The sequence below is a fragment of the Magallana gigas genome, chromosome 3, assembly GCF_963853765.1.
Source record: "Magallana gigas chromosome 3, xbMagGiga1.1, whole genome shotgun sequence".
Taxonomy (NCBI): Eukaryota; Metazoa; Mollusca; class Bivalvia; order Ostreida; family Ostreidae; genus Magallana; species Magallana gigas.
This window is the reverse complement of record NC_088855.1, coordinates 40,366,642-40,379,620: the sequence shown is the minus strand read 5'-3', so window position 1 is coordinate 40,379,620 and position 12,979 is coordinate 40,366,642. Positions and strand designations below refer to the sequence as shown.

The 12,979-nt window shown below is 31.9% G+C and overlaps 1 protein-coding gene across 3 annotated transcripts in view; it reads right to left on the bottom strand.

Moving 5' to 3' along the window:
* Positions 1-12,979, bottom strand: part of LOC105330160 (putative leucine-rich repeat-containing protein DDB_G0290503) — a 14,503-nt gene extending 1,524 nt beyond the window's left edge. The window contains exons 1-24 of one of the 3 annotated variants that reach the window (XM_066079766.1): positions 12,861-12,974; positions 12,004-12,087; positions 11,615-11,742; positions 11,233-11,364; positions 10,665-10,811; positions 10,216-10,362; positions 9,854-10,000; positions 9,381-9,527; positions 8,535-8,681; positions 8,276-8,422; positions 5,581-5,727; positions 5,260-5,406; positions 4,777-4,923; positions 4,512-4,658; positions 3,590-3,706; positions 2,869-3,009; positions 2,614-2,754; positions 2,100-2,246; positions 1,707-1,847; positions 1,480-1,596; positions 1,051-1,197; positions 665-805; positions 438-554; positions 7-153 (exon numbers count right to left, since the gene is read on the bottom strand). In XM_066079766.1, coding sequence (XP_065935838.1) covers positions 7-153; positions 438-554; positions 665-805; positions 1,051-1,197; positions 1,480-1,596; positions 1,707-1,847; positions 2,100-2,246; positions 2,614-2,754; positions 2,869-3,009; positions 3,590-3,706; positions 4,512-4,658; positions 4,777-4,923; positions 5,260-5,406; positions 5,581-5,727; positions 8,276-8,422; positions 8,535-8,681; positions 9,381-9,527; positions 9,854-10,000; positions 10,216-10,362; positions 10,665-10,811; positions 11,233-11,364; positions 11,615-11,742; positions 12,004-12,087; positions 12,861-12,957 — 3,267 coding nt within the window. In that variant the 5' untranslated portion in view covers positions 12,958-12,974. Of the gene's footprint in view, positions 1-6; positions 154-437; positions 555-664; positions 806-1,050; positions 1,198-1,479; positions 1,597-1,706; positions 1,848-2,099; positions 2,247-2,613; positions 2,755-2,868; positions 3,010-3,589; positions 3,707-4,511; positions 4,659-4,776; positions 4,924-5,259; positions 5,407-5,580; positions 5,728-8,275; positions 8,423-8,534; positions 8,682-9,380; positions 9,528-9,853; positions 10,001-10,215; positions 10,363-10,664; positions 10,812-11,232; positions 11,365-11,614; positions 11,743-12,003; positions 12,088-12,860 lie in introns of all 3 variants that reach the window. The other 2 variants (XM_066079767.1, XM_066079768.1) reach the window with 2 other exon arrangements.

The window sequence follows — 12,979 nt, the reverse complement described above, 5'->3', positions numbered from 1 at the left end:
TCTCACCTTCGCATTTAAAACAGTAATTTCCTTTCGCAACCTACAAACTGTCTCTTCTAGATTCTGAATCATTTTTACATCATCATCATTCCTAACAATGGACTCCTGACACCCAGTGTGTATCTCTCTGATTGTTTCTTCCTTCTTTAACACCTGTAATTTGTTATGATGCCTGCTTTTTATGTACATCCCTAAATTTTTTACACTTTTTAATCAAAGATAACCCTTTTTGTATTTAAACATACAGTATATTCAGAGTAAACACCATTTATATAATATTAATCAATTTTATTCTTCATATATGTTATAAATACACATTTTAAGGGTATGTAGGCTATTATATACAACATAATTCAAAATTAAAACACTTTTGAATACTCTTATAAAAAATATGTGAATTCACCATACCCATATTTCATGAAAATAATAAAACCAACCTGAACATTAAGAACATTGATCTCCTCATGTAACCTGCTGACAGTCTCTTCTAGATTGTGAATTGTTTTCATGTCATCTTCACTCCGAGCTGTGGGCTGTTTCTCTTCATTTTGCATCTGTAGAAATACAGTGGTCTGGATTTAGTGGAAACTGCTTTTTGTGAAAAATGCTAAAAAGAATAGTCACAGCCAAATGTGATATGTTTCTAGTATGTTATAAAACTAACCTTCAGATTAAGAACTCTGATTTCCTCCTGTAACCTGTCGATAGTTTCTTTTATATTGTGAATCGTTTTGATATCATCTTCACTTCTTGTGGGCTGTTTTTCTTCATTTTGCATCTGTGGAAATGTTTCTTCTTTTCTTTTCTTCAATAAAGAAATAATTAACTTTATTTAAAGCGGATGCTTCTTTTAGTGAAAAATGCTAAATAATAAAACTGGGATGTACATTAACACTACAAAAGGCCTTTAGACAACACTGCTAACCTGACTAACAGTAAGGTGATTTTTGATACCAAAAAAATTATAGCATATTAGATACATGATTAATTTGGGAAAATCCGAAGAAAATTATATTTTTTGCAATGAAAGTAAAAACCCATGGCTCTCACCTTGGCATTTAAAACAGTAATTTCCTTTTGCAACCTACAAACTGTCTCTTCTAGATTCTGAATCATTTTTACATCATCTTCATTCCTAGCAATGGACTCCTGACACCCAGTGTGTATCTCTCTGATTGTTTCTTCCTTCTTTAACACCTGTAATTTGTTATGATGCCTGCTTTTTATGTACATCCCTGGATTTATTGCACTTTTTAATCAAAGATAACCCTTTTTGTATTTAAACATACACTATATTCAGAGTAAACACCATTTATATAATATTAATCAATTTTATTTTTCATATGTTATAAATACACATTTTAAGGGTATGTAGGTTATTATATACAACATAATTCAAAATTAAAACACTTTTGAATACTCTTATAAAAAATATGTGAATTCACCATACCCATATTTCATGAAAATAATAAAACCAACCTGAACATTAAGAACGTTGATATCCTCATGTAACCTGCTGACAGTCTCTTCTAGATTGTGAATTGTTGTCACGTCATCTTCACTCTGTGCTGTGGGCTGTTTCTCTTCATTTTGCATCTGTAGAAATACAGTGGTCTGGATTTAGTGGAAGCTGCTTTTTGTGAAAAATGCTAAAAAGAATAGTCACAGCTAAATGTGATATGTTTCCAGTATGTTATAAAACTAACCTTCAGATTAAGAACTCTGATTTCCTCCTGTAACCTGCCAATAGTTTCTTTTATATTGTGAATCGTTTTGATATCATCTTCACTTCTTGTGGGCTGTTTTTCTTCAATTTGCATCTGTGGAAATGTTTCTTCTTTTCTTTTCTTCAATAAAGAAATAATTAACTTTATTTAGAGCGGATGCTTCTTTTGGTGAAAAATGCTAAATGCTAAATAATAAAACTGGGATGTACAGTAACACTACAAAAGGCCTATAGACAACACTGCTAACCTGACTAACAGTAAGTTGATTTTTGATACCAAAAAAATTATAGCATATTAGATACATGATTAATTTGGGAAAATCCGAAGAAAATAATATTTTTTGCAATGAAAGTAAAAACACATGGCTCTCACCTTCGCATTTAAAACAGTAATTTCCTTTTGCAACCTACAAACTGTCTCTTCTAGATTCTGAATCATTTTTACATCATCTTCATTCCTAGCAATGGACTCCTGACACCCAGTGTGTATCTCTCTGATTGTTTCTTCCTTCTTTAACACCTGTAATTTGTTATGATGCCTGCTTTTTATGTACATCCCTGGATTTATTGCACTTTTTAATCAAAGATAACCCTTTTTGTATTTAAACATACACTATATTCAGAGTAAACACCATTTATAATCAATTTTAATCATATTAATCAATTTCATTCTTGATGTATGTTATAAACACACATTTAAAGGGTATGTAGGCTATTATATACAACATAATTCAAAATTAAAACTCTTTTGAATACTCTTATCAAAAATATGTGAATTCACCATACCCATAATTCATGGATTTAATGGAAACTGCTTTTTGTGAAAAATGCTAAAAAGAATAGTCACAGCCAAATGTGATATGTTTCCAGTATGTTATAAAACTAACCTTCAGATTAAGAACTCTGATTTCCTCCTGTAACCTGTCGATAGTTTCTTCTAGATTGTGAATCGTTTTGATATCATCTTCACTTCTTGTGGGCTGTTTCTCTTCATTTTGCATCTGTGGAAATGTTTCTTCTTTTCTTTTCTTCAATAAAGAAATAATTAACTTTATTTAAAGCGGATGCTTCTTTTGGTGAAAAATTCTAAAAGAATAGTCAAAGCTAACTGTGATAAGTTCACAGTATAAAATGTCAGTAACCTTCAGATTAAGAACTCTGATTTCCTCCTGTAACCTACTAACAGTTTCTTCTAGATCGTGAATTGTTTTGATATCATCTTCACTTCTTGTGGGCTGTTTCTCTTCATTTTGCATCTGTTTAAATGTTTCTTCTTTTCTTTTCTTTAATATTGATACAAGTTATGAATTTAACTATATCAACACTTTACTTATATGCAGTATAAAATGTTAATCCTTTTAAATTAATATTATTTGTGTTACATTTCAATTATCCTTTGACCTTGGGTTTATGATAACATAATACCCGCAACCAACAATGTTATAACTGTTAACATAATACTGTAAACATGTTACATATAGCTGTGTATTCTAATTAGCATTTTTTGACGGAATGCGGCTTTCATCAAATTTTATATTGACAAATTTAAAACTTATATATATTGATAAGTATGTTCAGGAATGCACTAAATCCAATCCACACTAACCTGTTGACAAACCAATTTCTCTGCCAAATATCGTACGCATTAAATATAATATGTTTATGATATGCAATACTTAGTGGATATGATTTTTTTTTCTCTCGCAAAAGTCGGCATGGATTTGTTTTAGCATGTTCCTGATAATTTCTATCAAAATTACATGTGGATGATATTTAACAGTGAGCTTGATTTAGCAGAACCTTCTCTTTATGAAAAATGTCACAGCCAACTGTAATTCATTTACAGTATAAAATGCCACTAACCTTCAGGTTAAGAACTCTGATCTCCTCCTGTAATCTGCTAACAGTTTCTTCTAGATCATGAATTGTTTTTACATCCTCTTCGTTCCTAGCTGTGGATTGTTGCTGTTCCTTTTGTAGCTGTGGAAATGTTTGATATAAGCATATCAGCACATATTAACTTGAACAGGAACTCAAATCCTCTGTTATTCATAACGTGTAAAATTACAGTAAACTGCAAGAATAATTTGTCTGTCATTCATTTAACTTCTATTCTGTACTAAACAAGAGATGTTTGTGAAACGCTTTTGCCCCCTCCCTTGAAAACATCCACGAAGAAAATGAAACTGCATATAATTGGAATTTTTCTAAGTCAAAGGGGCATAAATCTGTCAAAAATTGCTCAAACGTACCCAAAATCAAAGTTAACCTAGACATTATTATAATAAATGTGTATACCAAATTTCAATTTAATACGTGCATAATTCTGCGAAGAAAATTAATGGAAACTGCAAATGAGTGGAATTTCACAAAGTCCATGGGGCATAACTCGGTCGAAAATTGCTTGATCATACCCAAAATCGAAGTTGACCTAGATATAGTTATAATAAATGTGCATACCAAATTTCATTTCAATACCTGCAACCTTTGCGATGAAAATGAGAGGAAACTATTGGTGGACCGACCGACAGACAGACAGAACAGCAGCAAAGCAATATGCCCTCCCTTCTTCAAAGGGAGGCATAAAAATTCTGTGAATGTATACAGGTATCAGAATGTTCTTTGTCTTTTTAAATTTTAGTATTGCTGAAGACAAAGCATGTAATTAAACTTGAAATTTAGATATTTGAGTAGTCAAAAGTAATAGGTCTGACAGCTGGTCTGTACATCGCTTTGGTCTTAACCTCGTCATAAGTACATGTACCTCTACTTGACATTCACATACCTTCTCATTCAGATCTGTAATTTTTTTCTTTAGCTCTTTAACTGTATCCTCAAGACACTGGATCACTTTTACTTTATCTTCCTGTTTAGCAGAAGACTCTCTTTGCTCTGTGAGCAATTTGTGAATTGTTTCGTCTTTCTTCAATACCTATTATTTTCAAAAGTAATTATCTGTACAGTTTTTTTTAAAATAGATTAATTCTTTAAAAATCCACAATTAGTCATGAATTTCTGTTTATTTTAAAAATATATGCTGTTTTATTAACCTGCTCATTTAGGCCCTTGATCTCCTTATTCAACTTTTGAATAGTGTTCTCTAGGGCTTGAATCACTTTGAAAGTCTCTTCGTGTTTAGCAAAGATCTCCTGACACTCAGCATGCATTTTCTGAATCATTTCCTCCTTCATCACTGCCTGAAATATAACAAATAAATGACAGGGTTAGGAAACATAATTATGCCTTTAATGAACACTGTAAACAGGGAAATATTCACCCCCATTGTCAGTGGGGGAATTTAAAGACTGGGTGAATTCAAATTTCTCAAATTATCTTTCTTTTATCACAATTGTGTCTGGGCAAATTTAAGATGGGCAAAACCAAAATCTAAAGAACTAAATTAACTTGACAGCTACATTTCTTATTTTACCCCTAAATTTATGTCCTTAATCAATTAGTTGCTGCTTATACAAAAAAGGAGTCTTTTATTGTAGAGTCCTGACATTTGATAAATATTAGAATAAAGCACTTACCCGCTCATTGACAATTCTGATTTCTTTCTGCAACCTACCAACTGTCTCTTCGAGACTCTGAATCATTTTGACATCATCTTCATTCCTAGGAATAGGCTTACGACACTCAGCTTGCAACCTTTGGATTGTTTCTTCTTTCTTCATCACCTTTAATTACAAAAGAATGTATTTAAAGATCTCTAGACCATCCAACACCATATACATGGATAAATTATAAGAAATGGTAAGAATACATGCAGCATAATCCCTTATGTCAAAAATTAAATTAAATTTATTTTTACATATGCCATACATAAATATTTTTAACTCTCATTCACTAACCTTTCTATTTAAAACTGCATTGTCATTCTTTAAATCTTGTAAATTATCTTCCAGATTTTGAATCACTCTTAAATTCTCTTCATGTTTAGCAAAGAACTCCTGATGCTTGGCATTCATCTCCTTGATTGTTTTTTCTTTCAATGACACCTTGAAGTTAAATTGAAATAGTACAGAGGCATTTAAGGTACCATGTCTATCTCATAGAATAGACAACTCTTACTTGATAAAATAACAAGAGGCCAATTGGCCTTAACGGTCACCTGAGTAGCATATATCTAATACACAAACTTGTCATGGAGTCTCATATATGCATCTAATTAATTAGGTTTCATACTGGAGTAGAAAAATTATAAATTTGTAATGACAACCACATTTAATTCAAAAAGAACTGTGAAACCTATAATTTTGGTCGAAAACTAAAAGATCTGGTCTACAAAATAATGAATTCAGTTTTCCTTTCAGGTGTGTGGGAGTAAAGAAGATAATTTTTTAACGTTATATGCATTAACATCTATACATCCATGCCCTGCCCTAGAGTCAAAACCCATACCCCAGGGGACATGAAAATTAAAATTTCAGTAGAGGACTTCCTGGTAAACATAATTATTAGTCGTTTTTTTTTTATACAGATGTGTGAGAATAGAGAAGAAGATTTTTAAACATTATATGCATTAACACTTTATTGCCATATTGCCCCCTCAGTGTCCTGAACCCCTGACCCTATACCAGGGGCCATGAATTTCACAATTTAGGTAAAGGAGATTGTGGATATCATAACCATGTATTCAGTTTTTTGCCCACATGTGTGGGAGTAGAGAAGAATATTTTTTAAGATTTAAATCATTTTTACTATATGGCCATATTGGCCCCACCCTAGAGCATGAACACCTAACAAAGGGGTCATGAATTTCACAATTTTAGTAGAGCGCCTCATGGACATCATAATCATGCATTTAGTTTTTAACAAATATATATGGGAGTAGAGAAGAAGATTTTCTAAGATTTAATACATTTTTACTATTTGGCCATATCGGCCTCACCCTAGAGCCTTAACACCCCTGACCGAGGGGTCATGAATTTCACAATTAAGGTAGAGGGCTTCATGGACATCATAACCATGCATTTAGTTTTTAACAAATATATATGGGAGTAGAGAAGAAGATTTTCTAAGATTTAAAACATTTTTACTATTTGGCCATATCGGACCCACCCTAGAGCCTGAACCCCTGACCCAGGGGTCATGAATTTCACAATTTAGGTAGAGGGCTTCATGGACATTATAATCATGCATTTAGTATTTAACAAATATATATGAGTAGAGAAGAAGATTTTCTAAGATTTAATACATTTTTACTATATGGCCATATTGGCCCCACCCTAGAGCCTGAACCCCTGATCCAGGGGTCATGAATTTCACAATTTAGGTTGAGGGCTTCATGGACATCATTATCAAGCATTTAGTTTTTAACAAATATATATGATAGTAGAGAAGAAGATTTTCTAAGATTTAATACATTTTTACTATTTGGCCATATTGGCCCCACCCTAGAGCCTGAACCCCTGACCCAGGGGTCATGAATTTCACAATTTCATGTACATCATTATCATGCATTTAGTTTTTAACAAATATATATGGTAGTAGAGAACAAGATTTTCTAAGATTTAATACATTTTTACTATATGGCCATATTGGCCCCACCCTAGAGCCAGAACCCCTGACCCAGGGGCCATAAATTTCACTTTTGGTAGAGGGCCTCATGGACATCATAACCATGCATTCAGTTTTTTCCTCACATGTGTGGAAGTAAAGAAGAAGTTTTTTTGAAAATTTGGCTTTTTTTTGCATATTTGGCCCCGCCGGTGGCACCCCAGGGGTGGTAGAGCCATAAATTTCACAATTTAGATTCTTCTTACCATAGAGATGCTTCACACCAAAAATGGTAACGATTGGCCTGGTAGTTTTCAAGAAGAAGTTAAAAATGTAAAATTGTTAACGCACGATGCACAACGCAGGACGACGGACGAAGACCAATTGCAATAGGTCACCTGAGTGACTCAGGTGACCTAATAAAATGATAAAGGAACAATTTCAAATAAGTATCATCAGACTGTGAATATTTCAAGGGACTCAACATTTAGTAAAGGGTATTATATAGAATAAAAAGGAATGTGATTGTTCTTAATTTATGACTGGGCAAATATTGCCATAGGTCATTGCACAGGATAGATTTACCCAAAGGCACTTTTACGATGAAGCATAAAGCAGATTTGACAAAAAGAGAGAAAAACTATATATATGCTCATGACAATGATTTTGCACAGAGATCTGCTTTGACCTTTTGTTAACCTGTCACTCTTTAGGTGAACAATAAGCAGGAAGGGGTTAAGGAAATTTGAAGAGAAAATTTGCTCAGTACCGTGATCTTACACATGCAGAAATCTAAGATTAACGTACATCGCCCTTAAACCAAAAACTTGGTCTGAAGTCACTGCATATCATTCAGTAATCTCAGTGAAATTCATTGAAAAATTTTGTCTAACGTCAACTTCTCTTCTTTTCAGAAGAGACGTCCAGACAAATATTTTCAGTCTCAACAAATCTCGCTGAGATTAATCATTTCAGGTGCTACATGACAACCTTAGATAATTAAGTGAATTGAAATGATACTTTAATTTACACATGTACAGAACTTACTTTCCCATTAATGACTTTGATCTCATTCTGCAACCTGCTAACATTATCTTCCAATATCTGGATTATTTTGACATCATCTTCATTTCTAGCATTGGGCTCTGGGCAGACAGTTTGCAACTTTCGTATTGATTCTTCTTTCTTCAGTATCTTTCATTTCCCAAAATACAAATTAATGTATCAATAAATATTTAATCATATAACTTTGTTAAAATTAACTTAGTTGTACATGTATAGCCATTATAAATCACTGTGTTCCAACCTCGTTACTTAAAACTGTGATCTCGTTCTTCATCTTTCTGGCCGCATCTTCTAGGCTTTGAATCATTTTTATGTTTTCTTCGTTTTTAGCAAACAACTCCTGACGCTCTGCATATATTTTCTGAATTGTTTCTTCCTTTTTAATCACCTAAAATTTAAAAATGATTAGCTGATAATAGGGGTATATACCTGAAGATAAAAAAAATCATGTCCCTCATGAAAAATAGTTCTGTAAACCTAGTATTATGTACATCATATTTTATTTGGAAATTAATTTGAAGAATCTGAATGCAAGATGATCTGCATTAATTAATTTCCATAGCCTATTTTAGACTAAAATACTGAACTGTGAAGATAAATATTGTGGAATCATTAGATTTCGTGGTGGCTCAATTTTCATGGAATTCATGTGTACCTCTCATCCACAAATTAACATCCTCGATGAATTAATAAATTTAGGATGAAGCCATACTTCCTTTGTAGGTTTAAGAGAATACACAAAATTATGTCCCCACAAACCTTTAAAATCAAGCAATCCAATTGACCTGATTTTTATTATAGCACTCATGACACTTACAATAGTAAAGTCCTATTTTACATGTAGCATTACTTTATTCTTCAACAAAAATATTCCTAAGATATTCTTCATTGCATGTTGTCTCTGTATAATATACAGAAGTACTGACTCAATTTAAACTTTGATATAAAGCATTTTTGATATTGTATATTTGGCTTTACTATATAAAATATTGGCAGCTGAGAGAAGCCTTTCTGAATGCCACCTCACAAAGTTGTAAATATTTTTCATATAAAAAAAATACCAGGTCTTACAAAGTGACTTACATACCTTTCCATTGGCCATTTTATTTTCGCGCTGTAGCCCGCTAACAGTCTCCTCTAGATTATGCACCAGTTTTACATTCTCCTCATTCTTAGACATGGACTTCTGGTGCTCTTGTTGCAAAGACTGAATAGCTTCTTCTTTTTTTGCCATCTAATTTGATTAAATTTAATTTGAATAAAACAAGTGATTACCAAGTTGATTTGAGATAATCTTCTCTTAGTGTTAACTCAACACATCAACTTTATCCTTCCATGGTATTTAAGCACCATAGTTGCCATCATGATGTTAACTTAGCATCTTTTCCCACTTAAATTTGAATTTCAAAACTAAACATATTTTCTAGGAAAACTCAAGGAAATTAAAAAATGTCCAAGAGTTATAATTTTGAGGCAATGCAAGTATAGATTATTTTAAGTCAAAAAATTCTTATTTAATTCATTTTATTTAAGATTTGTATATAAACTTTAGTACTTTACCTTTGTATTCAAAATTGCAATTCCATCCTTCAACTCTCGAATGGTGTCTTCCTGATCTTGAATTACTTTTACATTGGCCTCATGTTTAGCAAAGGATTCCTGATGTTCAGTATGCATCTTCTGAATTGTTTCTCCCTTCAACATTACCTGTATTTTTGAAAAGAAATAACACATTCATTGATCAATTTATACCGGTACATCTAATAAGTGAGACAACTAAAAAATTAATCCTTATAAATGTTGATGATTAAGACTTCATTAAAATGCAATTAAAATATAAATATTTAAGACCTTTAGAAAATTTCTGATAAATAATAGTTAGATTTAAATTTGAAGAACAGAAAAAGATGTAAATTTGTAACCTCTTTGTGTGCAATAGCTACACTGTCCTGCAACTTTCTGATAGTTTCTTCTAGACCCAGTGCTATTTCAATTTTTTCTTCAAATTTCGTAATAAATTCCTGATGCTCAGCTTCCATCATTTCCATTGTTTTTTCTTTGATTGACAACTGAGTGGAAAAAGTAGTAAAAATTTCGAATTTTTTTTTATTAAAAATGATATATACTATCATAGGTATTGCATTGGCATTGTCCCAGTTTTCCCCTTAAGTTTTCTTTAAGTCTAAGCAATTTGAACAAGTACAGTATATCAAAACTTGTCTGTAATACAACTGAAGTTTCATCAAACAGATAATAATCTTTAGGAGTTTTTAGGATTTTGAAATGTATACAAAGAGAGAGAGAGAGAGAGAGAGAGAGAGAGAGAGAGAGAGGGAGGGGGAGGGGAAAGAGAGAGGGAGGGAACACCTACCTTCTTATGAACCGCTTGGTTTTCTTGCTCCAGTCTCCTTATCATCTCCATCTGAGTTTCCACCTCTGTCTCCTCCTCTTTATGTCTGGCCACAGACTGGTGATATTCAGTGTGCAGCTTCTTTATAGTTCCATCTCTAATCACTATCTAGAAATCACAATGTCAGTATAATGTTTTCTGTATGATTTAAATGTTCATTTAAAGTGTTTGTTAATACCAAATAATTCTATATCTTCTTATCGAAACCATTTTAATACTAGTATTCAAACCAGCTTTCATAGGGAACAAAAATAATTAGCTTACATTAATTTCAAAATCAAAGTTTTAATAACTCAAAAATTAACTTAAGTGCTTTTAGGATATTTTAGTTTCAAAATGGCTCTCATTCATTTCAAAATACATGTATCTCACTAGTTATAAACATTTTCATTCTTGTAGTTTTGAAGAGTGTCAAACTTACTTTCTTACCCAATTATATACACATACATTTATGAATATACATGTAATTAAATTAGTCAATTTTTATTACTGTAAGGTATATATTAATGATAATTTACATAAAATTTACCTCATTTTTAAGACAACCCATCATTTTCTTGGCCATGTTAACTTCCTTAAACTTGGCATCCAAGATATTGAACAAGTACTTATTCTGGTCGTTCAGATCCTCTCCATATTGGGATAAAATTTGAATTCGACTCTTAGAATGAAAATAATGTGAGTAAAACATGACTACAAAAAGGACGGTGCAATTCTTTTGCATCTGGCTCAGATGAGCTAAAAACACCTCTAAGTTAATTAATACATCGATCTTTACATAGTTCGACAAATGGGGTTTTGTCATCAATAATTTCAGTTTTCTGGTATTTTCATGCATGCTAGTAGAATTATTCACATAGTTAAAATCAGAAAAAAATTCTTTGAATTAATTAGTCAAAGAATCGCCTAACCTGTAAAATCTTCACTTTATCCTGTGGTTTTTCACAACTCAGGTCCACTTCATTGATTTCTCTGGCTTTCCTCTCACAAGCAGCATTGAATGACCGTCGCAGCGATCTTAATTCATTTAGATCGGCCACTTAAAAAAAAAAGAGTAATTGAGTTTTATGATACCATAGCATGAAAAGATATTATATACCGGTATATATAATACGCAAACAAAGGACACAATGACATGAGATGCTTCTTTCCTTTAGATCATTTTTTTTTTTTTTTATTTCATAAACTGAATTCAAACTGAATATACCTAAAATATTTACTGATGTTACATTGCAGGTCAAATTTTAATATTTGATTGATTAAATTTGATTTGAATGTTAATGTCAATAAGAAATAATACTCTGTAAAGGTAATGGTCGCTGTTCCTCCCAACTGCACATGCTACAATTCTCCATGTTTTCACCATGATCAGATGTATCTAAAACTGTCAGGTACAACAGTGAAAATTAATCATCTTTAATATAAAAAAGTAATCGGCCTAAAGGTTTGTTCTCTGTTGAGAGGTGTCTGATTATTTTGATTGACTATACCCTATCGTTTTTTAAAAGATATTTATTTGGCGGAAACATGCTGTAAAAGGTATATTGGTACATTATGCTTAAATTTAACAAGGATAATGGAAACTTAGATTCAAGGTTTATTAATAAACTTAACATTTTGAAGTTAAAGTGAAATATCAGGTCCACAAACCATAAATTATATGATTTGTATATAATGAATAAAATTTATAGAATATGGTTCAGTTTCTTTTTATCCTTTACTTGTTGTATGTTTACTCAAATTTCATCATACCAAGAAGATGATGTAAAAAAAAAAAAAAAAAATACAGAAAAATCTATAGTTCAAGATACGTTAAGCAAAAACCTATGTAACGTTAGTCCTAACTTTTCTTCCTGTGCCACACAATTTTGCTACGATTACCTAGTTACCTAACAAGGCATGTAAATGAATTTAAACTTAAGCTTAATGACAAAGTTACAAATCCAAATCAATGTAACAGGTATGAGAGTCCTATGGATGGATCATGGAGGCCATATTGGATGGCACCTGTCAAGGGACCTTGTGGAAATATACAATTACATATAAGCTTGATGCACTTGTTGCACATTAGAATCATCATAATGATCTCAAGGATCTCCAAAGAAATCTAATAATACTTATATTTCTCTAATTTAAGCAAATACAAAATATACCCACACATTTTGTTCTCGGCATTGTAGGATATGACGTCATAATCATTCGTCATAAATTCGGTTACCAGTGCTCTCGTCCTTAGGCCATTCAGATTATTCATAATTTTTTTAATGTTTAAATTC